The following is a 24,867-nucleotide window of genomic DNA, read 5'->3' as shown; positions in this document are numbered from 1 at the left end:
CATTTGGGCCCTTGTAAAACTCCCTCAATAACAAATCAGAGTGATTGTATAACTCTTGTCATTGGCAGATGAATGTAACCCCCAACAAGAGCCTTCATGCTAAGACTGCAGCACCTTTTTGTCATGAGACAGAAGCACCTCTACCATATGTTGAGTGGGCATAAATTGTGATCATAACCAATAGTAAAAAGTGAGAGTGGCTAATCCTAACCCTACCCAGAGTGTGCCTCTATATCAAGAAGACATGAAAAATGTAAGTTCCTTTGGGGAGCTATGGAGAAGAAATGTCTGTTTAGGTTGTGGTCAAATGGCGGTACCCTACCTTGTTCGTTACAATGGCATGCCATTGGTTTACTGTATGTATTTCCTTCCATTGGTCTTGTAATCTGAGTTGTGGGTAGGTTGTGCTTCCTTTACCAGCTTTGTTCCTTCTTCAAAACAGGTTGTCCTCTTAACCTCTATGGGACCGGCGGGACGAATTCGTCCCACCTACGTAACAGCCAGTTGAATCCTGTGGCGCGATTTTCAAAACCTTTGAAATGCTATTACTTCAATTTCTCAAACATATGACTATTTTACAGCTATTTAAAGACAAGACTCTCGTTAATCTAACCACACTGTCCGATTTCAAAAAGGCTTTACAACGAAAGCAAAACATTAGATTATGTCAGCAGAGTACCAAGCCAGAAATAATCAGACACCCATTTTTCAAGCTAGCATATGTCACAAAAACCCAGAAGACAGCTAAATGCAGCACTAACCTTTGATGATCTTCATCAGATGACAACCCTAGGACATTATGTTATACAATACATGCATGTTTTGTTCAATCAAGTTCATATTTATATCATAAACCAGCTTTTTACATTAGCATGTGACGTTCAGAACTAGCAAATTCCCCGCAAACTTCCGGGGAATTCGCTAACAATTTACTAAATTACTCACGATAAACGTTCACAAAAAGCATAACAATTATTTTAAGAATTATAGATACAGAACTCCTCTATGCACTCGATATGTCCGATTTTAAAATAGCTTTTTGGTGAAAGCACATTTTGCAATATTCTAAGTACATAGCCCAGGCATCACGGGCTAGCTATTTAGACACCCGGCAAGTTTAGCACTCACCAATATCAGATTTACTATTATAAAAGTTTGATTACCTTTTGTTGTCTTCGTCAGAATGTACTCCCAGGACTGCTACTTCAATAACAAATGTTGGTTTGGTCCAAAATAATCCATCGTTATATCCGAATAGCGGCGTTTTGTTCGTGCGTCCCAGACACTATCTGAAATGGTAAATCAGGGTCGTGCGCATGGCGCAATTCGTGACAAGAAAAATCTAAATATTCCATTACCGTACTTCGAAGCATGTCAACCGCTGTTTAAAATCAATTTTTATGCCATTTTTCTCGTAAAAAAGCGATAATATTCCGCCTGGGAATGTCCATTTTGCTAAACAGAGGAAAGTAAACAAAGCTTTCGGTCGACGCGGGCACGAGCCTGAGTCTCACAGTACTGTAACCAGCCACTACCCAAACGTGCTACTTTTTTTCAGCCAGAGCCTGCAAAGCCACGATTCAGCTTTTTACCGCCTTCTGAGACCCTATGGCAGCCGTAGGAAGTGTCACGGGACAGCTAAGATCCTCACTCTTCAATAAACAGAGACAAGAAGAACGACACCTTGTCAGACAGGCCACTTCCTGCATGAAACCTTCTCAGTTTTTTGCCTGCCAAATGAGTTCTGTTATACTCACAGACACCATTCAAACAGTTTTAGAAACTCTAGGGTCTTTTCTATCCATATGTAATAAGTATATGCATATTCTAGTTACTGGGTAGGAGTGGTAACCAGATTAAATCGGGTACGTTTTTTATCCGGCGGTGTAAATACTGCCCCCTAGCCCTAACAGGTTAATTGTTATAAGTTTAGAATTTGTTAGATCTCGTCTGGTTTTGCTAAATCATTCAATCCAAGTCTGTATAATGTGATTATTTATTTTCATGTATGCAAACTGTATTCATTTCTAGTTGGCAGACCGAATAAAACTGCAGCTAAGAAAGTTTCAAGTAAAAGGTATGTACAGTAACTTACTCAATGGTGTTTTCAAACCAACTGTAGTTATACATTTTGTGGATCATTTAGAATGTTTAACCATTGTGTTTTACTGATATCAATAGAACGGAGAGTACCACCAGAGCAGACACTACAGAGTCACGAAAACAGACCGCTAAATCCGCCAGTAAAGTTGAGCCTTCGACTAAAAGCACCGCTCCTGAGAACAAGGTCAGTTACTCAGACCTGGCCCTCAACTTTCACTACCCTAGTCTATGAATTACATTTAGGGGGTCCTCTTTTGTCCACAAAACAGTCCTTGCAATGCGCAAACGGGACTTTAAAAGATTCACTATGCAGAAATCGCTCCACCGTTTCCTAGTTGCTAAAATCCTAATAGTTAGCCTAATTTAATTTTGTATATTTTTTATATGACAAATCAATCAAGCAAATATAGTGTAGAACTGGGGGTATACACAATGCCGTCAGGGGTACTCCAAATAAAAATGTGATTCACATAAAAAATAAGTCTTCACATCTTCAAACAGTCCATTTATGTATTTTACAACAGGGCTATACATTTGGGTGAGGTTTCTTTCTCGCCTGAGTAGCCTCGTTTCACTGTCAAAAATAAAATGAACCATCGTGTTCAGCAAAATAACACAATGTCAAATACAGATAGCCTAGTCAAATAATTAACATCCAATCACATTAACCGTTACACTCTCGCGGGAGTTCCACTAACGGTCTGTATGTAGCCAAACGTAGCTGCTGCTCATTCTGTTTGCTCAAAGAAAATTGATAAATGGTTAAAAAAAATTAAGGCCCACGTCTGTAGAGACACATACCAGCTCTACTGGTAGTACTGCTACAACCAGCAGTACTGCACCTGTCGACGACACAAGTTGTTCTGCTTCCATGAGCACATCCAATGCTAGCATCAGTAATTCTACATTTGTTGTTATCCCAGCTAGCATGGACACTGACAGTTGTGAATCTGATGCAGCCGAAGAGCTACTGCCCCCTTACCCGGGAAAGCGCCGAACAACAAACAGGGACGTTGGACCATCGAAGAGGCAGAAATATGATGAACTACATTTCTTTGGGGTTCACTTAAATTGGGAGTAGTACCGTTCCTCAGCCACAGTGTGTTTATATGTGCAAAAGTACTATCTCACAACTCGACGAAACCCTCACTCTTGTACAGACATTTGGAAACAAAACATGACAACTTGAAAAATAAGCCACGGGAGTTTTTTGAGCGAGAATAAAGACGACTTTCGCGTAGTAAGACATTATTTTGATGTATATATTATATATCAAAGCAACAGATACCATTAATAAGAAGGGGCTAGAAGCATCTAATATGGTGAGCTACCGAGTGGCTAAGACAGGCAAGCCCCATACTATTGTGGAGGACTTAATTCTTCCTGCTGCTGCGGATATGGCTGGTGTAAAAGGCCCAAACTATACAAACAATGCCTTCATCAATCAACACTGTTTCACGACGCATCAGTGACATGGCAGGAGATGTTTTGAAACAATTACTGCTTCGCATACAAGCCAGTGAATTCTATACGTTACAGCTGGATGAGTCAACAGACATGGCTGGCCTGGCACAGCTCCTGGTATGTCTGTTATGTTTATGGGGGGTCAATTTTATTTATTTTTATTTCACCTTTATTTAACCAGGTAGGCAAGTTGACAACAAGTTCTCATTTACAATTGCGACCTGGCCAAGATGAAGCGAAGCAGTTCGACACATACAACAACACAGAGTTACACATGGAGTAAAACAAACATACAGTCAATAATACAGTAGAAAAATAAGACTATATACAACGTGAGCAAATGAGGTGAGATAAGGGAGGTAAAGGCAAAAAAGGCCATGGTGGCAAAGTAAATACAAAGTAGCAAGTAAAACACTGGAATGGTAGATTTGTAGTGGAAGAAAGTGCAAAATAGAAATGGCGTGCAAAGGAGCTAAATAAATAAATACAGTAGGGGAAGAGGTAGTTTGGGATAAATTATAGATGGGCTATGTGCAGTGATCTGTGAGCTTCTCTGACAGCTGGTGCTTAAAGCTAGTGAGGGAGATAAGTGTTTCCAGTTTCAGAGTTTTGTAGTTCGTTCCAGTCGTTGGCAGCAGAGAACTGGAAGGAGAGACGGCCAAAAGAGGAATTGGCTTTGGGGGTGACCAGAGAGATATACCTGCTGGAGCGCGTGCTACAGGTGGGTGCTGCTATGGTGACCAGTGAGCTGAGATAAGGGGGGACTTTACCTAGCAGGGTCTTGTAGATGACCTGGAGCCAGTGGGTTTGGCGACGAGTATGAAGCAAGGGCCAGCCAACGAGAGCGTACAGGTCGCAGTGGTGGGTAGTATATGGGGCTTTGGTGACAAAACGGATGGGACTGTGATAGACTGCACACAGTTTATTGAGTATGGTATTGGAGGCTATTTTGTAAATGACATCGTCGCGGATCGGTAGAATGGTCCGTTTTACGAGGGTATGTTTGGCAGCATGAGTGAAGGATGCTTTGTTGTGAAATAGGAAGCCAATTCTAGATTTAACTTTAGATTGGAGATGTTTGATGTGAGTCTGGAAGGAGAGTTTCGTCTAACCAGACACCCAGGTATTTGTAGTTGTACACATATTCTAAGTTAGAACCGTCCAGGGTAGTGATGCTGGACGGGCGGGCAGGTGCAGGCAGCGATCGATTGAAGAGCATGCATTTAGTTTTACTTGTATTTAAGAGCAGTTGGAGGCCACGGAAGGAGAGTTGTTTGGCATTGAAGCTCATCTGGAGGGTTGTTAAGTGTCCAAAGAAGGGCCAGAAGTATACAGAATGGTGTCGTCTGCGTAGAGGTGGATCAGAGACTCACCAGCAGCAAGAGCGACATCATTGATGTATACAGAGAAAAGAGTTGGCCAAAGAATTGAGCCCTGTGGCACCCCCATAGAGACTGCCAGAGGCCCGGACAACAGGCCATCCGATTTGACACATTGGACTCTATCAGAGAAGTAGTTGGTGAACCAGGCGAGGCAATCAATTGAGAAACCAAGGCTGTTGAGTCTGCCGATGAGGATGTGGTGATTGACAGAGTCGAAAGCCTTGGCCAGGTTAATGAATACAGCAGCACAGTATTGTTTCTTATCGATGGCGGTTACGATATCGTTTAGGACCTTGAGCGAGGCTGAGGTGCACCCATGACCAGTTTGAAACCAGATTGCATAGCGGAGAAGGTGCGGTGGGATTCAAAATGGTCGGTAATCTGTTTGTTAATTTGGCTTTCGAAGACCTTAGAAAGGTAGGATAGATATGTCTGTAGCAGTTTGGGTCAAGAGTGTCCCCCCCTTTGAAGAGGGGGATGACCGCAGCTGCTTTCCAATCTTTGGGAATCTCAGACGACACAAAAGAGAGGTTGAACAGGCTAGTAATAGGGGTTGCAACAATTTTGGCAGATAATTTTAGAAAAAAAGGGTCCAGATTGTCTAGCCCGGCTGATTTGTAGGGGTCCAGATTTTGCAGCTCTTTCAGAACATCAGGTGACTGGATTTGGGAGAAGGAGAAATGGGGAAGGCTTGGGCGTGTAGCTGTCGGGGGTGCTGTGACCGCGGTAGGGGTAGCCAGGTGGAAAGCATGGCCAGTCGTAGAAAATTGCTTATTGAAATTCTGAATAATAGTGGATTTATCGGTGGTGACAGAGTTTCCTATCCTCAGTGCAGTGGGCAGCTGGGAGGAGGTGTTGTTATTCTCCATGGACTTTACAGTGTCCCAGAACTTTTTGGATTTTGTGTTGCAGGAAGCAAATCTCTGCTTGAAAAAGCTAGTCTTGGCTTTTCTAACTGCCTGGGTGTATTGGTTTCTAACTTCCCTGAGAAGTTTCATATCACGGGGGCTGTTCGATGCTAATGCAGAACGCCACAGGATGTTTTTGTGTTGGTTAAGGGCAGTCAGGTCTGGAGAGAACCAAGGGCTGTATCTGTTCCTGGTTCTACATTTCTTGAATGGGGCATGCTTATTTGAGATGGTGAGGAAGGCATTTAAAAAAAATAACCAGGCATCTTCTACTGATGGGATGAGGTCAATATCCTTCCAGGATACCCGGACCAGGTCGATTAGAAAGGCTTGCTCGCTGAAGTGTTTCAGGGAGCGTTTGACAGTGATGAGTGGAGGTCGTTTGACCGCTGACCCATTACGGATGCAATTAAGGAAGACATCCTCTTCTGCAAACCACTGGAATCCAGGACAACAGGTTTTTTTAAAGTACTGGACAGCTTTGTGACATCAGTGAGTTAAGATGGCGCCGGAGAAGGCTGATGTTTTAAGTGTTCCTATCCAATCGTGTTTTTTGTTTGTAACTTATTTTGTACATAATGCTGCTGCTACTGTCTCTTATGACAAAGAACTTCTGAACATCAGAACTGCGATTACTCACCACGAACTGGCAGAATCCTTTTTTTTTCTTTAACGAGCCCGATGTGAGTGACATACTGCTTTCCCGGGAACAGGTCTAGATCCCCATCATTTGCGTGAAGAGAAGGCGGAGAAAAAGGGATCGGCGGGCTGGCTGCCTTCTGAGGATTCGTAGGCGATTTAATAAATCCCCACTGCCTTCCATTCTGCTAGCAGACGTGCAATCTTTTGGTAAATAAAATTGACCTACGCAGAAGATTAAACTACCAACGGGACATTCAGAACTGTAATATCTTATGCTTCACGTAGTCGTGGCTGAACGATGACATGAACAACATACTGCTGGCTGGTTATACGCTGCATCGGCAGGATAGAACAGCGGCATCAGGTAAGACAAGGGGTGGCAGACTATGTATTTTTGTAACTAACAGCTGGTGCACAATATCTAAGGAAGTCTCAAGGTTTTGCTCGCCTGAGGTAGTGTGGTCTACAGCTTATCATGAAATACTCCACCTACCTAGAGTTTTCACCTGTATTTTTCGTAGCGGTCTACATACACCACAGACGGAGGCTGGCACTAAGACTGCACTCAATGAGCTGTACTCCGCCATAATATGAGCTGTACTCCGCCATAATATGAGCTGTACTCCGCCATAATATGAGCTGTACTCCGCCATAATATGAGCTGTACTCCGCCATAATATGAGCTGTACTCCGCCATAATATGAGCTGTATTTCGCCATAAGCAAACAGGAAAACGCTCACCCAGAGGCGGCGCTCCTAGTGGCCGTGGATTTTAATGCAGGGGAACTTAAAGGTCTTACCAAATTTCTATCACCATGTTAAATGTGCATCCAGAGGGAGAAGAACTCTGGACCACCTTTGCTCCACGCATGCAAAGCTCGCCCTCCATTTAGCAAATCCATCCAATTCTGTCCTCCTGCTTACAAGCAAAAATTAAAGCAGGAAGCACCAGTGACTCGATCAATAAAAGTGGTCAGATGAAGCAGATGCAATGCTACAGGACTGTTTTGCTAGCACAGACTGGAATATGTTCCGGGATTCCTCTGATGGCATTGAGGAGTACACCACATCAGTCATTGGCTTCGTCAATAAGTTCATCGATGCCGTCGTCCCCACAAGCTTATAAGAAATCCCGCTATGTTCTCCGACGAACCATCACAGGCAAAGCGTCAATACAGGACTAAGATCGACTCGTACTACACCAGCTTTGACGCTCGTCGGATGTGGCAGGGCTTGCAAATCAATACAGACTACAAAGGGAAGCACAGCCGAGTGCTGCCCAGTGACACAAACCTACCAGACGAGCTAAACTACTTCTACGCTTGCTTCGAGGTAAATAACACAAACATGCATGAGAGCACCAGCTGTTCCGGAAGAGTGTGATCACGGTCTCTGCAGCTGATGTGAGTAAGACCTTTAAACCGGTCAACATTCACAAGGCCGCAGGGACAGACGGATTACCAGGACATGTACTGCGAGCATGCACTGATCACCTGGCAAGTGTCTTCACTGACATTTTCGACCTCTCCCTGTCCGAGTCTATAATACCAACGTGTTTTAAGCAGACCAACATAGTCCCTGTGCCCAAGGAAGCGAAGGTAACCTGTCTAAAGGACTACCGACTCGTAGCTATGAAGTGCTTTGAAAGGCAGGTCATGGCTCACATCAGCACCATTATTCCAGAAACACTAGACCCACTCAAATTTGCATACCGCCATAACAGATCCACAGATTATGCGATCTCTATTGCCCTTTCCCACCTGGACAAAAGAAACACCTATGTGAGAATGCTATTCGTTGACTACAGCTCAGCTTTCAACACCATAGTGCCCTCAAAGCTCATCACTAAGCTATGGACCCTGGGACTAAACACCTCCCTCTGCAACTGGATCCTGGACTTCCTGACAGGCCGCCCCCAGGTGGTAAGGGTAAATGACACATCCGCCATGCTGATCCTCAACACAGGGGCCCCTCGGGTGCGTGCTCAGTCCACTCGTATTCCCTGTTCACTCATGACTGCACGACTCCAACACCATTAAGTTTGCCGATGACACAAGTGGTAGGCCTGATCACCGACAACGACGACACAGCCTAAAGGGAGATGGTCAGAGACCTGGCCTTCTGGTGCCAGGACAACAACCTCTCCCTCAATGTGATCAAGACAAATGAGATTGTGGACTACAGGAAAAGGAGAACCGAGCACACCCCCATTCTCATCGACGGGGCAGTAGTGGCGCAGGTTGAGAGCTTCAAGTTCCTTGGTGTCCACATCACCAACAAACTAACATGGTCCAAGCACACCAAGACAGTTGTGAAGAGGGCACGCTAAAACGTATTCCCCCTCAGGAGACTGAAAAGATTTGGCATGGGTCCGCAGATCCTCAAAAGGTTTTACAGCTGCACCATTGAGCGCATTCTGATAGGTTGTATCACTGCCTGGTATGGCAACTGCTCGGCCTCCGAATGCAAGGCACTACAGAGGGTAGTGCATTGGCCCAGTACATCACCTGGGTCAAGCTTCCTGCCATCCAGGACCTCTATACCAGGCGGTGTCAGAAGAAGGCCCTAAAAATTGTCCAAGACCCCAGCCACCCTAGTCCTAGACTGTTCTCTCTGAGCGCCAAGTCTAGGACGAAAAGGTTTCTCAAACGTTTTTACCCCCAAGCCATAAGACTCCTGAACATCTAATTTAAATGGCTGCCCAGACTATTTGCATTGCCCCCCACCCCACCCTTTTACACTGCTGCTACTCTCTTATCTATGCATAGTCACTTTAATAACTCACATTGACTCTGTACTGGTACCCCCCTTATATAGTCTCGCTATTGTTATTGTACTGCTGCTCTTAAATTACTTATTACTTTTATTTATTTAATTTTTTTAAGCCACTGCCAGATTTCTGGGTAGGGCTGCGCTCAGAGTTCCTTGCCTTGGCAAATCGTGCTGTTAAGACACTGATGCCCTTTGCAACCACGTACCTATGTGAGAGTGGATTCTCAGCCCTCACTAGCATGAAAACTACATACAGGCACAGACTTTGTGGAAAATGATTTAAGACTGAGACTCAAATCCAACATGGCAGAGTTATGTGCATCTTTTCAAGCACACCCTTCTCATTAACCTGTGAGTTATTCACAACTTTTGATGAACAAATAAAGTTTTATATGTAAGATGGCTAAATAAAGAGCAAAATTATTATTTGTGCCCTGGTCTTATAAGAGCTCTTTGTCACAACCCGGCTCGTGAGAAGTGATGAACTCACTCATTCTTATGTTTAATGTGTGTGTGTGTGTGTGTGTGTGCGCGCAGGCTTACAATGATGGCAAAAAAAACATTTGAGAGTGCGCTGACCCTGGTGCTAGAGGTGGTACGCAGCTGGAGGTTGAATGTTTGAAGGGGTACAGCACTATAAAAGTTGGGAACCACTGGTGTAGAGAATGATTGTACCATGACTGAAAATAACTTCTGGACATCAGAACAGCAATTACTTATCTCTAACTGGACGATGATTTTTTTTCTTTAATGAGTCTGACGCAATGGATATCCCCTTCATTCACATGAAGAAAAGATGGAGATACTGGGGGCGGAGATTGGGGTGCCTTGTGAGAATTTGTTGGCGAGTGAGTAAACCGCCACTACCCTCCGTCCTATTAGCCAACGTGCAATCACTGGAAAATAAACTGGATGATCTACGATCAAGACTATCCTACCAACGGGACATTAATTGTAATCTTATGCTTCACCGAGTCATGGCTGAACGACGACACGGTTAGAAGCCAACCAGCTCTATATTATCCATGTCGTCGACACGGATAATATAGAGCTGGTTGGCTTCTAACTGTGTTTCGGCAGGACCGAGCAGCTACATCTGGTAAGACGAGGGGCGGGGTGTCTATTTGTCAATAACAGCTGGTGCATGATGTCTAATATTAAAGGGGTCTCGAGGTATTACTCGCCTGAGGTAGAGTACCTCATGATAAGCTGTAGACCACACGATCTACCAAGAGATTTCTCATCTATATTATTCAGAGCTGTCTATTTACCACCACAAACCAATGCTGGCACTAAGACAGTACTCAACGAGCTGTAGAAGGCCATAAACAAACAAGAAAATTCTCATCCAGAAGTGGCGCTCCTAGTGACCGGGGACTTTAATGCAGGTAAACTTAAATCCGTTTTACCTAATTTCTACCAGCATGTCACATGCGCAACCAGAGGGGGGGGGGGGACTCTAGACCACTTTTATTCCACACACAGACTCAAACAAAGCTCTCCCTCGCCCTCCATTTTGGCAAATCTGACCATAATTCTATCTTCCTGATATACAAGAAAAAATTAATACAGGAAGTACAAGTGTCTCGCTCAATACGGAAGTGGACAGATGACGCGGATGCTACACTACAAGACTGTTTCGCTGGCACATAACTGGGGCCAAGCTTCCTGCCATCCAGGACCTTTATACTAACTAGGTGGTGTCAGAGGAAGGCCCAAAAAATTGTCAACTTCAGTCACCCAAGTCATAGTGTTCTCTCTGCTACCGCACAGCAAGCAGTACCAGAGCGCCAAGTCTAGGTCCAAAAGGCTCCTTAACAGCTTCTACACCCAAGCCATAAGACTGAATTCATAAAAAGGCCACCTGGACTATTTTCACTGAACCTCCCCCCCCTACTCACTTTACTCCTACCTACATCTACAAATGACCTTGACTAACCTGTACCCCCGCACATTGACTCTGTGCCGGTACCCCCTGTATATAGCCTCGTTATTTTTTATTTAGTAAATATTTTCTTAACTCTATTTGTGGGACTGCGTTGTTGGTTAAGGGCTTGTAAGTAAACATTCCATGGTGATGTTTACACCTGTTGTATTCGGTGCGTGTGACAAATAAAATTAGATTTGTACAAAATTAGATGCAAATACTTTGTGATTTATAGAAATAATGCACATAGAATAGATCTACTGCTTCTTAGACTTGGTTTCAATCATAATGACTGATCAAAAACTCAAATTTCTGTGAATTTTGTCGGGTACCCAAGAAGTTAACACATTGTAGTTTCAAGTACTGCAACTGGTGATTGCTTTGTCGTGCACTGATCAATGAGCTGTTTGATCAGCTATAGAATTGACGTCATCTATTAATGGACATTAATGTTTCTAAATAAATCCAGTTGTGAGTAATACTTTTGGGGATGTTTTGCTGTCCAAATATGTAATCCATAATGTTTTAGGAAATGTATATTTCTGTTATTTTCATGTTGTCAAACCCAGTTCTCGGGAGTCAAGGTGGAAAGTCTGACACAGCCAGGTAAGGGCTATTTTTGCTGCCATTTCTGCCTTTGCTCGAAATTAATATAAAGGTATTCTGTTAAGGTTGAAAAAGATAGGAGCAATTTGTTTTAGATTTTAGTTTTTGAATTAAATTCAATGCAGATTTGTAGGCATCTCTAGAAATGCTGTTGAAATAAGTCTGTTACTTAGGCGCTGACATAGCATATTCAGAATACGGCCCTCTCTTCCCCACCCCCTCACGTGAACAGTGTTGAAAAATGCCTAATGCTGTTGCAACTCTGAGAACAAGTTAAGCCAGTCTGTCTTGCAGCCCAGAACCTTGTGGTTGTTTTGACTTCCCTGAGCTGTTTCTTTAAGAGCACACACCACCACTTTCTCCAGAGTTGCTGGTTTTGTACATGTTTTCTTCGCTGAGATTTCCAAAACGAACCCTTTTCTCCCTAGTGAAAGCTGAAGGGAGAGCACATTCACAGGATAATGCAGAGGGGCCGAAAGAGACGAAAAGGTGAGTTTTATGATTGATTTGATTACAAGGTTTTTAATAAATGAACAATGGATCTGTTTATTTCGTTACTGATTTATTGAACCCAACCAAGCATCTGAATCGTTGTTAAATTGTGTAGGAAAAGCACCATAAGACACGTTCTTGAGAGGAATTGTTAGTTGAAAATGGAAGTATTGTGTGGTATGTGCATTCTTGCTAACTTCTTTAATGTTTGATAGTGCTAGTCAAATCATGTCAAATAATTGTCTACAGTTCTACTTGGGTGATTTCCTGTTTTTGGTTGGTCTCAAGTAACTCTGGTTAGACCATTTGAGACAGTTGGGTACATTCAGTCACGTTTTTGTACTCTGCAATTGACTATAGTAGGCTACTCTAAAAAGTATACAAAATACGATAAGCAGTTTTTTTCTTTCTTTTTTTTTCAGGCAAATGGCTGATAAAAAGAGCAGCAAATCACAGCACATCGCTTCAGAGAAACCGAAAGGGAAGAGCAGAAACCAGTATTCAAAGGTACAGCTTTAATAGTGTGACAACAATGTCATGATGTTACAGCTCAGAGGGGTATACTACAAAGCAGAATCTGAGGTAGTTTATCTAAATATTCTGAAATGACTTATTTTTTAGGAAGATTAGCTTGGAATGGTCTAACTGACTCGACAACCAAAAAATACAAGTTTATAGCTTTCTTATTGAATCAGAAAATCAAGTTATTTCTGGTTGTTTATCAAAGTTAGCTAACTAATTCATTGATCCTGCTTTGTAGTATACCCCTCTGAAATAGAATTTCACATTTGATTTCACAACACCAAACAATTTCCTGCCATAACCTTTACCTTCCCCCTCACTAATGGTATGCCCTTCATTATGGAAATATACTGTGGCCTACCCTCTAACCCACTATCTCCCTGGCTCTGAAACAGATTGTATATTCATCCCATTTAATTGGGTCCTTTTTATCTCAAAGAACATGTCAACTAGGCTGAAGCATGATTTCCTGAAGTAGTTTTCACGTTAAAATGTGTTTTAGAAACAACCTTACGGGTTATTAGTGACTCATGGATACCCCTTCCCACTCAGACAATATTAGGCAGCTCCAGAGACCCCAGTGTGCGGGACGCGCTGATGTCAGCTGTGCAGGATGCCCACACGGCCCTGGCGGACCAGCGATACCGCAACGCAGAGCAGGCCTTCTCCCAGGCTCTTGTCATCCTGGAGACCAGCACACCAAAGGTACGGCACGAAGCCTGTCCCTCCCACCATCAGTGAAACCGTCAGAGATGTGGGGCAACTTCAGCTCAATCTGTACTCAACTTTTTCTTGGCTCAACAGCAATAGATATGTGCAATAGGAAAGGTGCATCATAACAGGAAACTGGGCTTTTATTTAGAGCAAAACCATCATTGAAGACACACTCACTTGCAAGGCCTTGTGCAGATGTTGAGGAGGAGCCATGGTGTGCGTTCTCAGAAAAGCCTAAAGCAGAAAATATTAAACCACAACTTGTCTTGACACAGGCAATTCTTAGAGTTATGTACCTTTTAGAAGTGTGGACTCTTGTTTCTCACTGTCACACTGCCTTTTATGTTTGCAAAGGTGACAGAAGTTGGTTGATTATGGTTTTTCCAAACTCCTCACCCCTGCCCCCATCTCTCTGTGAAATCCAATAGCAAGTGCATCCTTATTGAACCAATAAATATTTGAACTTCACTTGCGTGTTCACGTAAAATGTTTTGCATTCCTCCCACAGGGCGAGTTCATTTTACATGGCCCGTTGCCCCAGCTGGGCGGAGTTTGCACATTTTAGACAATTCTATTGTAGTGTTGCATGGTATACCGGTACCACAGTAATATCACAGTACCAAAACATCTATTCCTCCATCAGTTTTTCAAATATAATTTAGCCGTGATGGTGAGTGGGGATGCAAACCCTGATTTAGTCTTTTTAGATTTGTACATTTGTTAACATTGCTCATTCTGCACCAATGTATCTTTGCAAGTTCACTGTCATGCAGCCTCTGAGTGCCAGAGGGAAATTGAAAGGCTAGCATGCTAGTAGATACCCATAGACTACCAGTCATTGTGCTAATGCTAGTTACTTCCTCGAACTTCCTTCTTATTGGACACAGACATATAAATGGTATCCACAAGTTCATCTGACTCTGGGGAACTAGATAAAGGTCCTCATTGCCAAAATCCTGAAGTATCCCTCTAAGTAAACTCTTCACCCACCCGGGGGCACTGGGCCATGCAAAACTCGCTCACAGTGTCATTCATTCGACTGGTTCATGTGCTACAGTTGGAAATCTAGCTAGTCAGGTAAATTAGCTCAGTTATCTTCTCTCCTCCATTTTTTTTAATTTTTTATTTGTTTATTTTTTAAACTATGGTAATGTTTGTCGTAGGTGAAATCATTGCAACTGTTAGCTGGCAAATGGTTAAAGCTGTGTTTAGGAACTTGATGTATACAAACCCCTGTAGTCGCATGTGTTTGTTAGTCTGGCCAGCTAACGTACCAAGCTAGCTTGACTGAATTTATAAAAAAAATTGTTAAGTCAGTTGAGGGATCGATGAGCCTTGCAAATAGTTTGGTGTAGATTGGTGAGCAACTGCAGTAGCTAGCTAACCAACGCAATTTAGCTAGCTAGCTTGCAAGCATGTTTGCTAATATTTGCTAGCTTGCCAACAAGGTTACCTTGCCTGTTTCAAATAACGTTACAGTATCAGTTGCATTAGCACGCTAACTGGCCGTTATCTAATTTAGCTAGCAGCTAATTCACTTTTTTCTCCTCCCCAGGAACTTGGCCTCTGTGCTCTTGACCAAGTTGTGCTGCTTTATGGCCATGCCTCAGCTCTGTTAGAGATGGGTCAACCTGAGGTAAGAAACTTTCTGTGTGATCGCCAGATACCGAGGAAGGCTACTGTGCTTTTCAAGTGGTCCTTTTGTAGCTCAGTTGGTAGAGCATGGCACTTGTAACTCCAGGGTAGTGTGTTCAATTCCCGGGACCATTAAATTGTTTGCACGCATGACTAAGTCGCAAACGTCTGCTGAATGGCATGTAAGTGTGGTTGAGACATCAAAACCATCAGGCTTTGTACTGTTTTTTTTCTTCTTCTATTTAGGAACTTGCTGAAGCTCAAAGGGACTTTGAAAAGATCATAACCTTTGAAGAGCGGAAGTTTCAGTGTCTGGTTTTTTACGGCATTGGAAAAGTGTATCAGAAGGAGAACAGGTAGTTACGGATGGGATCATGTTTATAGAGCACTCTGTAAATTTTAGGTGCATGTCACTGGGTATACGGGCAAATGTTTTTTTTCCTCCCTCCTGTAGATTTCCAGTTGCTCTGCAACAGTTTTCTGATTCTATGCAAATGGTTAAGAAAAAGATAACACCTGGCAAACTGACCTGGCCCACCACAAAAGTTATTGTTGAGGAGACTAAGCTGGACTATTTCAAGGTACGTTCTCATTTATGGTCTTAATTGGGTGTCACGTCCTGACCAGTAAAGGGCCTATTTGTTATTGTAGTTTGGTCAGGACGTGGCAGAGGGTATTTGTTGTACATATTTTTGGTTATGTGTTTATATAGAGGGTTATTTTGTGTAGAGTGTTTCTGGGTTTAGTGGTGTATCTATGTAGAAAGGGTATTTGATTTAAGGGGTTTATTAGATATGTATTTATGTAAGATGGGGTGTTTGATTTATGTGTTCCGGGTTGTTGGTATGTTCTTGTATTGTATTTCTAGGGGGCTGGTCTAGTGTTGTATTTCTGTGTTGACCTGGTGTGGCTCTCAATCAGGAACAGCTAGCTGTACATCGTTGTTGCTGATTGAGTCATACTTAGGTCGCCTGTTTTCATCTGTTAGTTTGTGGGAGATTGTTTTTGCACTGCTGTGTATAGCCTGTGAAACTGTCGTTCTTTGTTAATTGTTTTTTCGTGTTCACTTTACAAATTAAACTAAACATGAGCACTCAATCCGCTGCGTATTGGTCCGATTTTGATTTCTCCATATCAGAAGACGAAGCTTATGACATTGGGTTTGGATCAACTCAACTGTTGAAATGAGGAAGGGAATGTGTCATTGCTTGCTGTCGTTTTTGATTTTGTTCAGCTTTTTTATTTTAACTTCAAAACAGGAGCTGCTAGAAGAATCCATAGAGATATGCAAATTTCCACCTAAACCAGATGCAATTTGTCGGCATCAGAATTGCCTTGTCCATTCCAAAATGGAAATCTACTTCACAGATCCAGATTTTAAGGTAAATGACAAATGTGATAAACCTAGTTTCCCTCCATGAAAGTCAGACCTAACATGTTCACTAAACACTCACTGCTGTCTTTTTACTCATAGGGTTTCATTCGTGTGGTTTGCTGCCAAGGCTGCAAAGTGGAGTACCATATCAGCTGTTGGAAGAAGTTGAAAGCAACAGCATTCTCTGATAAGAATGAAAAGGTAAGATCTATTTGCAACCTTCAAGTTCAAGTGCACACCAATTTTCTTTTGCTTCACAATTCACTTTTGCTTCACTTGCTGCCAGTATACTCATATCTGTTTTACCCACAGGATTTCCTGCAGGAAATATGCTTTACTCCAGAATGTAGGGGTAGAATCTGCCATATTAAAATCTATGGTTCAACAGGGCTTGTCAAATGTGAGGTAAGGCATTTCTCTAATGTTGGCATGTTGTTGTTATTATTAAAGCTGCAATATGTAACGTTATGGGCAATTCACATAGAGCTGCGTGTTATAGGTCAGTCATTTTCATTGAAAGCAATTCTAAGAAGTGGTAGATCTGTATGTGCGCTATTTCTATGATTCCTGCTAAATTTTTAATTTTTGCATCTTACTTTTGGTTTTGTACACCAGCTGAAAATACAATATTTTGGGTTATGGAAAATATATTTAACAGTGGTTTAGGTGGTACAATGATTCTCTACACTATACTTGATTTTTTTATTCTTCACATAAACTGAAATTATGCAATTAGAATTTTAGCAACCAGGAAATGGCAGATCGATTTCTGCATAGTGCATCTTTAAATGTCATTGCCATTTTAGAGCACACTAATGAATGTATTATTCTGTGTCTTTAGTTTGTGTCTTCAGCATCTATTGAAAAACCTACAGGTACAGCAAAATTGAGAGTAAATCAGAAATGTTCAAGGTCAGTTGAACCAACATTTGTGTGCTTAAGTTTTTCTGCATGTCCATACCCAATGCAATTTGTCAGACTGAGCACATCAAAGATTTTGTATGTCAAGCAAATCTTTAACCAAGGCAGTAATATTACTACCATCACAATTGTTTCTGTATCTTAATGTTTTTCATTTCATTTTGTTTGCCAGTCTCAAAAAGTTGAAATCCAAAGAGGATCGTAAGCTCAGGCGGAAACAACATAGGCAAGATGCTTCTCTGACTATGCAATACAAGAATGATCAGATGCCTTTGGAGAATCGGGAGACCATTATCATAAAACAGAAGGGTACAGACATCTTACATTTATAGTCCAACAGGTTCCTTTCCAAAGGAACCTGTTTCACTGACTAAATACACTGCTCAAAAAAATAAAGGGAACACTAAAATAATCTTATTAAATACTTTTTTCTTTACATAGTTGAATGTGCTGACAACAAAATCACACAAAAATAATCAATGGAAATCCAATTTATCAACCCATGGAGGTCTGGATTTGGAGTCACACTCAAAATTAAAGTGGAAAACCACACTACAGGCTGATCCAACTTTGATGTAATGTCCTTAAAACAAGTCAAAATGAGGCTCAGTAGTGTGTGTGGCCTCCACGTGCCTGTATGACCTCCCTACAACGCCTGGGCATGCTCCTGATGAGGTGGCGGATGGTCTCCTGAGGGATCTCCTCCCAGACCTGGACTAAAGCATCCGCCAACTCTTGGACAGTCTGTGGTGCAACGTGGCGTTGGTGGATGGAGTGAGACATGATGTCCCAGATGTGCTCAATTGGATTCAGGTCTGGGGAACGGGCGGGCCAGTCCATAGCATCAACGCCTTCCTCTTGCAGGAACTGCTGACACACTCCAGCCACATGAGGTCTAGCATTGTCTTGCATTAGGAGGAACCCAGGGCCAACTGCACCAGCATATGGTCTCACAAGGGGTCTGAGGATCTCATCTCGGTACCTAATGGCAGTCAGGCTACCTCTGGCGAGCACATGGAGGGCTGTGCGGCCCCCCAAAGAAATGCCACCCCACACCATGACTGACCCACTGCCAAACCGGTCATGCTGGAGGATGTTGCAGGCAGCAGAACGTTCTCCACGGCGTCTCCAGACTCTGTCACATCTGTCACATGTGCTCAGTGTGAACCTGCTTTCATCTGTGAAGAGCACAGGGCGCCAGTGGCGAATTTGCCAATCTTGGTGTTCTCTGGCAAATGCCAAACGTCCTGCACGGTGTTGGGCTGTAAGCACAACCCCCACCTGTGGACGTCGGGCCCTCATACCACCCTCATGGAGTCTGTTTCTGACCGTTTGAGCAGACACATGCACATTTGTGGCCTGCTGGAGGTCATTTTGCAGGGCTCTGGCAGTGCTCCTCCTGCTCCTCCTTGCACAAAGGCGGAGGTAGCGGTCCTGCTGCTGGGTTGTTGGCCTCCTCCACATCTCCTGATGTACTGGTCTGTCTCCTGGTAGCGCCTCCATGCTCTGGACACTACGCTGACAAACACAGCAAACCTTCTTGCCACAGCTCGCATTGATGTGCCATCCTGGATGAGCTCCACTACCTGAGCCACTTGTGTGGGTTGTAGACTCCGTCTCATGCTACCACTAAAGTGAAAACACCGCCAGCATTCAAAAGTGACCAAAACATCAGCCAGGAAGCATAGGAACTGAGAAGTGGTCTTTGGTCACCACCTGCAGAACCACTCCTTTATTGGGGGGTGTCTTGCTAATTGCCTATAATTTCCACCTTTTGTCTATTCCATTTGCACAACAGCATGTGAAATGTATTGTCAATCAGTGTTGCTTCCTAAGTGGACAGTTTGATTTCACAGAAGTGTGATTGACTTGGAGTTACATTGTGTTGTTTAAGTGTTCCCTTTATTTTTTTTGAGCAGTGTACATTATGCAATCCACATCACTGTTACATTCCAAACTCTGTTCTGACCACATAACAGTTTCTCTCTGTCATAGTATCCTCAGTTCCTAACTGTTGAACTCCCTTCTCCAGACTTATCCCCCACCTGGCTGTCTTACGGGGACCGTGTTCTGCTTCAGATCAGCGAGAGCAAGGATCTGTTCAGAGACCAGAGCCACAGCATCTCTGTGTTGATGAAGAACCTTAAGCCATGGATGGACATGGACCGGATCAAGCGAAGCGAGCTGGGCATGTCGTATGCTGGGAGGCAGCCGGAGACGCTGGGGGATGTGGTGGAGCTCCTCCTGGAAAGGAAGAACCGGGTGTGGGCCCGCATCTTTATCCACAGCCTGAGCGGCTGCCTGGACACCAGTCCCATGCTGCACGACTGGGCCCACAAACTTGACAGCTCAGGTCAATACACATTACATTTTCTCCTGGTAACCAGGCCTTCAACTTGTGTATTGAAGAGCAATGCTAACCTCCCAGCTGCATACTTGTGTACCCTCGCCACTAGATTACTGGTTCTAATCAAGTACTCTGCAGCAACACAAATTGGCATGGCTTTATGTGCCGTCTTGGCTAATTTCCCTTTTCCTCCCCTGATGTACTCACCAGGTCTGAATGCAGCTGGACTGTTTATTGACCGCTATGCAGACCACCTGGAGCAGCTGGACTTAGCTCCTTTGCTACATTTTGCCCCCCTGCAGGACATGCTCATAGAGAAGTTTGGCACCATGCCTGAGTTTTTTAGCCGTCTTGGCCTGACTATAACGGAGTACCTGAAGCAGGCCCCTCCCCAGGAGATGAGGCTGTTTATCTGGACGTTGGAGGAGCACAGAGACCAGTACGCCTCCTGCCACGCTGCGCTGGATTACTATTTTGAAATAATGGGTAAGCGGTTGGACCCCCATGCACCCTCGTTAATAGGGAAAAGGTCCCCTTGAGGCTAAGATTGGAATATGTTGTGCTGCTAGGTTCCTTTTTTCCAGTTGTCTTAACTAAACTGTTCTTTCAGATGGGCTTTGTGTAGTGATTAAAAAGACCGAGAATGAAAATACAATTGTAAGTATTGATTGTTGGATGCTACACTTAAGCAAACTGTCTGTTGGTGTTGCATTTGAACCTAGGCATATTGATTTTTAACTTTGACCGATCATCGAACTTCACTCATTTTATTTCAGAATTCCCTTTTTAAGACTAAGAACAGAAATCGCAAAAAAAAGCAGAAGGAGCCAAAGGGGGTGAGCATTATGATTTAAACCTAGGGAAAGGGAGGCAATTGTGTGTTTTCTGGACATCAGTCTAATTTTATTTTTCTCAGTCGTTTGTCTTGTCGGGAATGAGAGGTGGTACCTCAAGAGAGGATGAGGATTTTTTCGAGGAGGACTCTTTGTAAGTTGCTTAATCAGTAGAACACTATCATCATTAAGCCTAAACAGTGACAACCCCCAGCTTGTTCTCAACGTGTCATAATTTCTCTCGGCAGAATGTTCCTTGACCCCAGTGACCCATTCAGCGTTCCCAATCATCTTCGTGATCAGGTGACAGAGTTTGAAGGACAGTACAACAATGGCAGCCGCAGTAGCCACTACAAGAGAATATTGGACCACAACCCCGACCCGACTAAGGAGAGTTTGTATGAGTAAGTTTGTACCAGTGTTTCTCCTTTTGGTATTGGACAACAGGGTCTTAGTCTGCAAAAAATGTGTTATAACTTGTATCAATGACGTATTGTGTATTCAGATGTCATGCTGATCCATATTTGTCCTGTGTGTATGGCCTCTGGCTCCTCTAACCTGCATGTCTGCATCTTTCCTCCCAGCTACTTTGCCCAGATCCTGGAGGAGTACGGTCCCCTGAAGGCCCAGGACCCCCAGCTGGTGGGGGAGCTGGACAACTTCCCTCCCGACGCCCAGCAGAAGATCCAGGAGGCAGGCGGCCTGAAGCCTTTCCTCCTCGAATCGCTGCGCTTCATCATGACTGACAACCTCCTGGGCCTTATGAAACACGCTGTGTCACTGCAGGATGCCAACACTCACAGAATGGATGATCTGTGCTTCATTGGGGATATCCCCAATTTGGCGTTTCTCCCAAATCCTCAAGATTCTGGAACTAGGGATTGTGATGAAGAGCCTATTGCTATTATCCCTGTGCAGCCTAACACGGTTCAATTCTGTGGCTCTCTGCAAGCCATTGGAACTCCATTGGACAAATCGTATGATAACCATTATCTGGATAACCTTCAGGATCTTGACCTTTATATTAGCGATGTAGAGGAAAAGGGAGTCGAGGCACCTGGAAACACTGCAGCAAAAGTACAGGTGGGGAATTGTCTTCACTCAATTTGAAAGTTTTTATGATCACGACCAAGGGTTAGCGTTTAGACATATATCCCAATTCTGATTTTCCTTTCACTAACTGGTCAGAAGATCTCATGTGAAAAGATCTGTGACTGACTAAAAACCAATTTGGTGTAAAAAATATCATAATTGGGCAGCCTGTGTAATCGCAGGCAATGTGATGTCTTTGTTCTTTCTGTAGGTATCAACTTGTGTCACCTTGAGTGAAGTGGCTGTTAACACAGAGCCTTGTGATCCTTTTGAAGGGAATAATGTGAGTTTTGAATACCTACATTTTAGTCATTTAGCAGATGCTTTTATCCAGAGCGACTTACAGGAGCAATTAGGGTTAATTGCCCTGCTCAAGACCACATGGACAGATTTATCACCTAGTCGGCTCAGGGATACGAACCAGCAACATTGGGTTACTGGCCCAACGCTCTAATAAGTTACCTTATTATAACTAAAATCTCATGAATTTTTGAACTTTTTGCCAAAGAGATCTTAGTCGCGCAATGTTTGATGCAGTATTTTTCTGCAAAAATGCATGAAAATGAGTGGTCTCATTGAATGACAAGACTTTATGGACAAATCCCTACTGTTGACCAATCACCGACGAAGGGCGTAGACTTCGGCTCACCTCCAGAAAGAATTGTGCTGATTTTAACTTCTATGGGCTAGGTTGGGACACAGCCAGTGAAATATCAGGGCGGAAAATTCCAAAACAACAATGTCATAATTCAACTTTCTCAAACATACAACTATTTTACACCATTTTAAAGATAAACTTCTCGTTAATCTAACCACATTGTCCGATTTCAAAAAGGCTTTACAGCGAAAGCAAAACATTAGATTATGTTAGGAGAGTACATAGACCAAAATAATCACACAGCCATTTTCCAAGCAAGGACATGTCAATAAAACCCAAAACACCGCTAAATGAAGCACTAACCTTTGACGATCTTCATCAGATGACACTCCTAGGACATTGTTACACAATACATGTATGTTTTGTTCGATAAAGTTCATATTTATATCCAAAAACAGCATTTTACATTGGCGCGTGATGTTCAGAAAATGTATTCCTACCAAAACGTCCGGTGAATGTGCATATCAATTTACAAAAATACTCATTAGAAACGTTGACAAAATACATAACAATTATTTAAAGAATTATAGATAGACTATCCCTGGATGCAACCGCTGTGTCAGATTTTAAAATAGCTTTACGGAGAAAGCACTTTTTTCAATATTCTGAGTACATAGCTCAGCCATCATGGTGAGCTATTCAGACACCCGCCAAGTTTGGGGCAACCTAAACTCAGAATTAGTATTAGAAATATTCTCTTACCTTTGCTGATCTTCGTCAGAATGCACTCCCAGGACTGCTACTTCCACAAGAAATGTTGTTTTTGTTCGAAATAATCCATATTTATGTACAAATACCTCCGTTTTGTTCGTGTGTACAGGTCACTTATCCAAAGGCGCAACGCGCGAGCACGGAACGAGAGACAAAGTCAAAATGTTCCATTACCGTACTTAGACGCATGTCAAACGCTGTTTAAAATCAATCTTTATGGTATTTTTAACTTAAAATTGCGATAATATTCCAACTGGACAATAGCATATTCATTCAAGAAGAAAAAGGAGGGGCGAGCTCGCGGGACCAAGGATATCCAATCCCTTTGTTGCCAGGCAGACCACTCAGTAACTGAGCTCCTATTATCTGCCCAGTGACAGGAAAATGCTCCAACCACTTTCTGAAAGCTTTAGACAGCCAATGGAAGCCTTAGGAAGTGCAACGTCACCCCACAGACACTGGAGCTTCGATAGAATGAAAACAAGAACTACAATTCTGACTTTTCACTTCCTGCTTGGATTTTTCTCAGGTTTCTCTGCCATGTGAGTTCTGTTATACTCGCAGACACCATTCAAACAGTTTTAGAAACTTCAGTGTTTTCTATCCAAATCTACTAATAGTATGCATATTCTAGTTTCTGGGCCAGAGTAGTAACCTGTTTAAATTGGGTATGTTTTTCATCCGGCCGTGAAAATACTGCCCCTTAGCCCAGACAGGTTTTAAGCAAACAAAAAAAACTTGCTGTAATCCAAAACAAACATCACTAAATGTCATTTATATAAGCACAAACTACCAAACTGTTTTGGCTGGGAAGCATGCTGATGCCTTAAGGCTAATAAGCCTACCTAATAAGCCTCTGATTCAGAGGGGTTGGGTTAAATGCAGAAGACACATTTCGGTTCAATGCATTGTTGTGCAACTGACTAGGTATCCCCTTTCCCTTCCCTAATAAGCCTATTGCACCTAGTACATTGTGCTCTATCAAATTGACCTTTCGAATTATGCATGTTTCCATGTTACAGGGAGACATGGCAAAGAAAGAGAAGAGTAATGCAGAGTTTGAGCAGCAGATCCAGCAAATAAAGCAGGACTACGACACTGTGAAGCAAAGACGCCTAAAGGAGATCTCTGCCCTGGAAGGAGAGCTAGAGAAAATCAACCATTTAATACAGGTAGGGAGGAGTACTTTCATATATGGAGCGATTTCAGTGCCAGCAGAAATTGTATTTTGATTCAAAAAATGTTTTATTGAATGTAATAATTTTTTGTTTAATGCACAAATTGAGTCATTGAATTAATAAATTGAACTTGTATTTCATGATTTGAAACTGAATTGAATGAATATTGCATTCAGTTACATTCTATTTAAATGTAATTGAATATTCAAGTTAAATATTTATATATTCAGTTTCAATATGATATATATTTTATTCATTGTCTTGTGTATCACGTTTACAAGCTTTAATTTCAAATGTTTCAAAGTTTCATATGCGTCTTCTCAGATGCATTCATATTTAGTTTTCAAAGTCAGTCATCTAAATTCAGAACCAGAGACAACATCCTGGTACTTTGCCAGCCAGCAAAGGTAGAGGAGAACAGATGGAATCACATCTCTGTGGTAAACAGACATTTCTGAAGCCAATGTGGCATGTTGAATTTATTTTCTTCCTATGAATTTAGCTCTAGCATTTGAACTGCTATGGCAATAAGCTATTATGACCCCATTCCTGAAAGCTAAGAGAGTGGAGCATGGATGTGCTTTC

The 24,867-nt window shown here is 42.7% G+C and overlaps 1 protein-coding gene across 6 annotated transcripts in view; it reads left to right on the top strand.

Annotated features, from left to right (window-relative positions):
* Window positions 1-24,867, top strand: part of LOC106603445 (E3 ubiquitin-protein ligase TTC3) — a 61,689-nt gene that overhangs the window by 18,837 nt on the left and 17,985 nt on the right. For 5 of the 6 annotated variants that reach the window (XM_014197131.2, XM_014197130.2, XM_014197132.2 and 2 more), the window contains 23 exons: window positions 2,032-2,077; window positions 2,182-2,287; window positions 11,768-11,804; window positions 12,233-12,293; window positions 12,719-12,803; window positions 13,371-13,523; window positions 15,088-15,168; window positions 15,414-15,523; window positions 15,622-15,748; window positions 16,427-16,549; window positions 16,642-16,743; window positions 16,855-16,947; window positions 17,384-17,454; window positions 17,636-17,772; window positions 19,496-19,816; window positions 20,021-20,296; window positions 20,421-20,467; window positions 20,587-20,646; window positions 20,727-20,797; window positions 20,892-21,047; window positions 21,228-21,726; window positions 21,947-22,018; window positions 24,127-24,276. In XM_014197131.2, coding sequence (XP_014052606.2) covers window positions 2,032-2,077; window positions 2,182-2,287; window positions 11,768-11,804; window positions 12,233-12,293; window positions 12,719-12,803; window positions 13,371-13,523; window positions 15,088-15,168; window positions 15,414-15,523; window positions 15,622-15,748; window positions 16,427-16,549; window positions 16,642-16,743; window positions 16,855-16,947; window positions 17,384-17,454; window positions 17,636-17,772; window positions 19,496-19,816; window positions 20,021-20,296; window positions 20,421-20,467; window positions 20,587-20,646; window positions 20,727-20,797; window positions 20,892-21,047; window positions 21,228-21,726; window positions 21,947-22,018; window positions 24,127-24,276 — 2,984 coding nt within the window. The remainder of the gene's footprint in view (window positions 1-2,031; window positions 2,078-2,181; window positions 2,288-11,767; window positions 11,805-12,232; window positions 12,294-12,718; window positions 12,804-13,370; window positions 13,524-15,087; window positions 15,169-15,413; window positions 15,524-15,621; window positions 15,749-16,426; window positions 16,550-16,641; window positions 16,744-16,854; window positions 16,948-17,383; window positions 17,455-17,635; window positions 17,773-19,495; window positions 19,817-20,020; window positions 20,297-20,420; window positions 20,468-20,586; window positions 20,647-20,726; window positions 20,798-20,891; window positions 21,048-21,227; window positions 21,727-21,946; window positions 22,019-24,126; window positions 24,277-24,867) is intronic. The other variant, XM_014197134.2, reaches the window with a different exon arrangement.

Source organism: Salmo salar, chromosome ssa04, assembly GCF_905237065.1.
Source record: "Salmo salar chromosome ssa04, Ssal_v3.1, whole genome shotgun sequence".
NCBI lineage: Eukaryota > Metazoa > Chordata > Actinopteri > Salmoniformes > Salmonidae > Salmo > Salmo salar.
The sequence above is the reverse complement of the archived record's forward strand: the minus strand, read 5'-3'. Positions and strand labels throughout refer to the sequence as shown.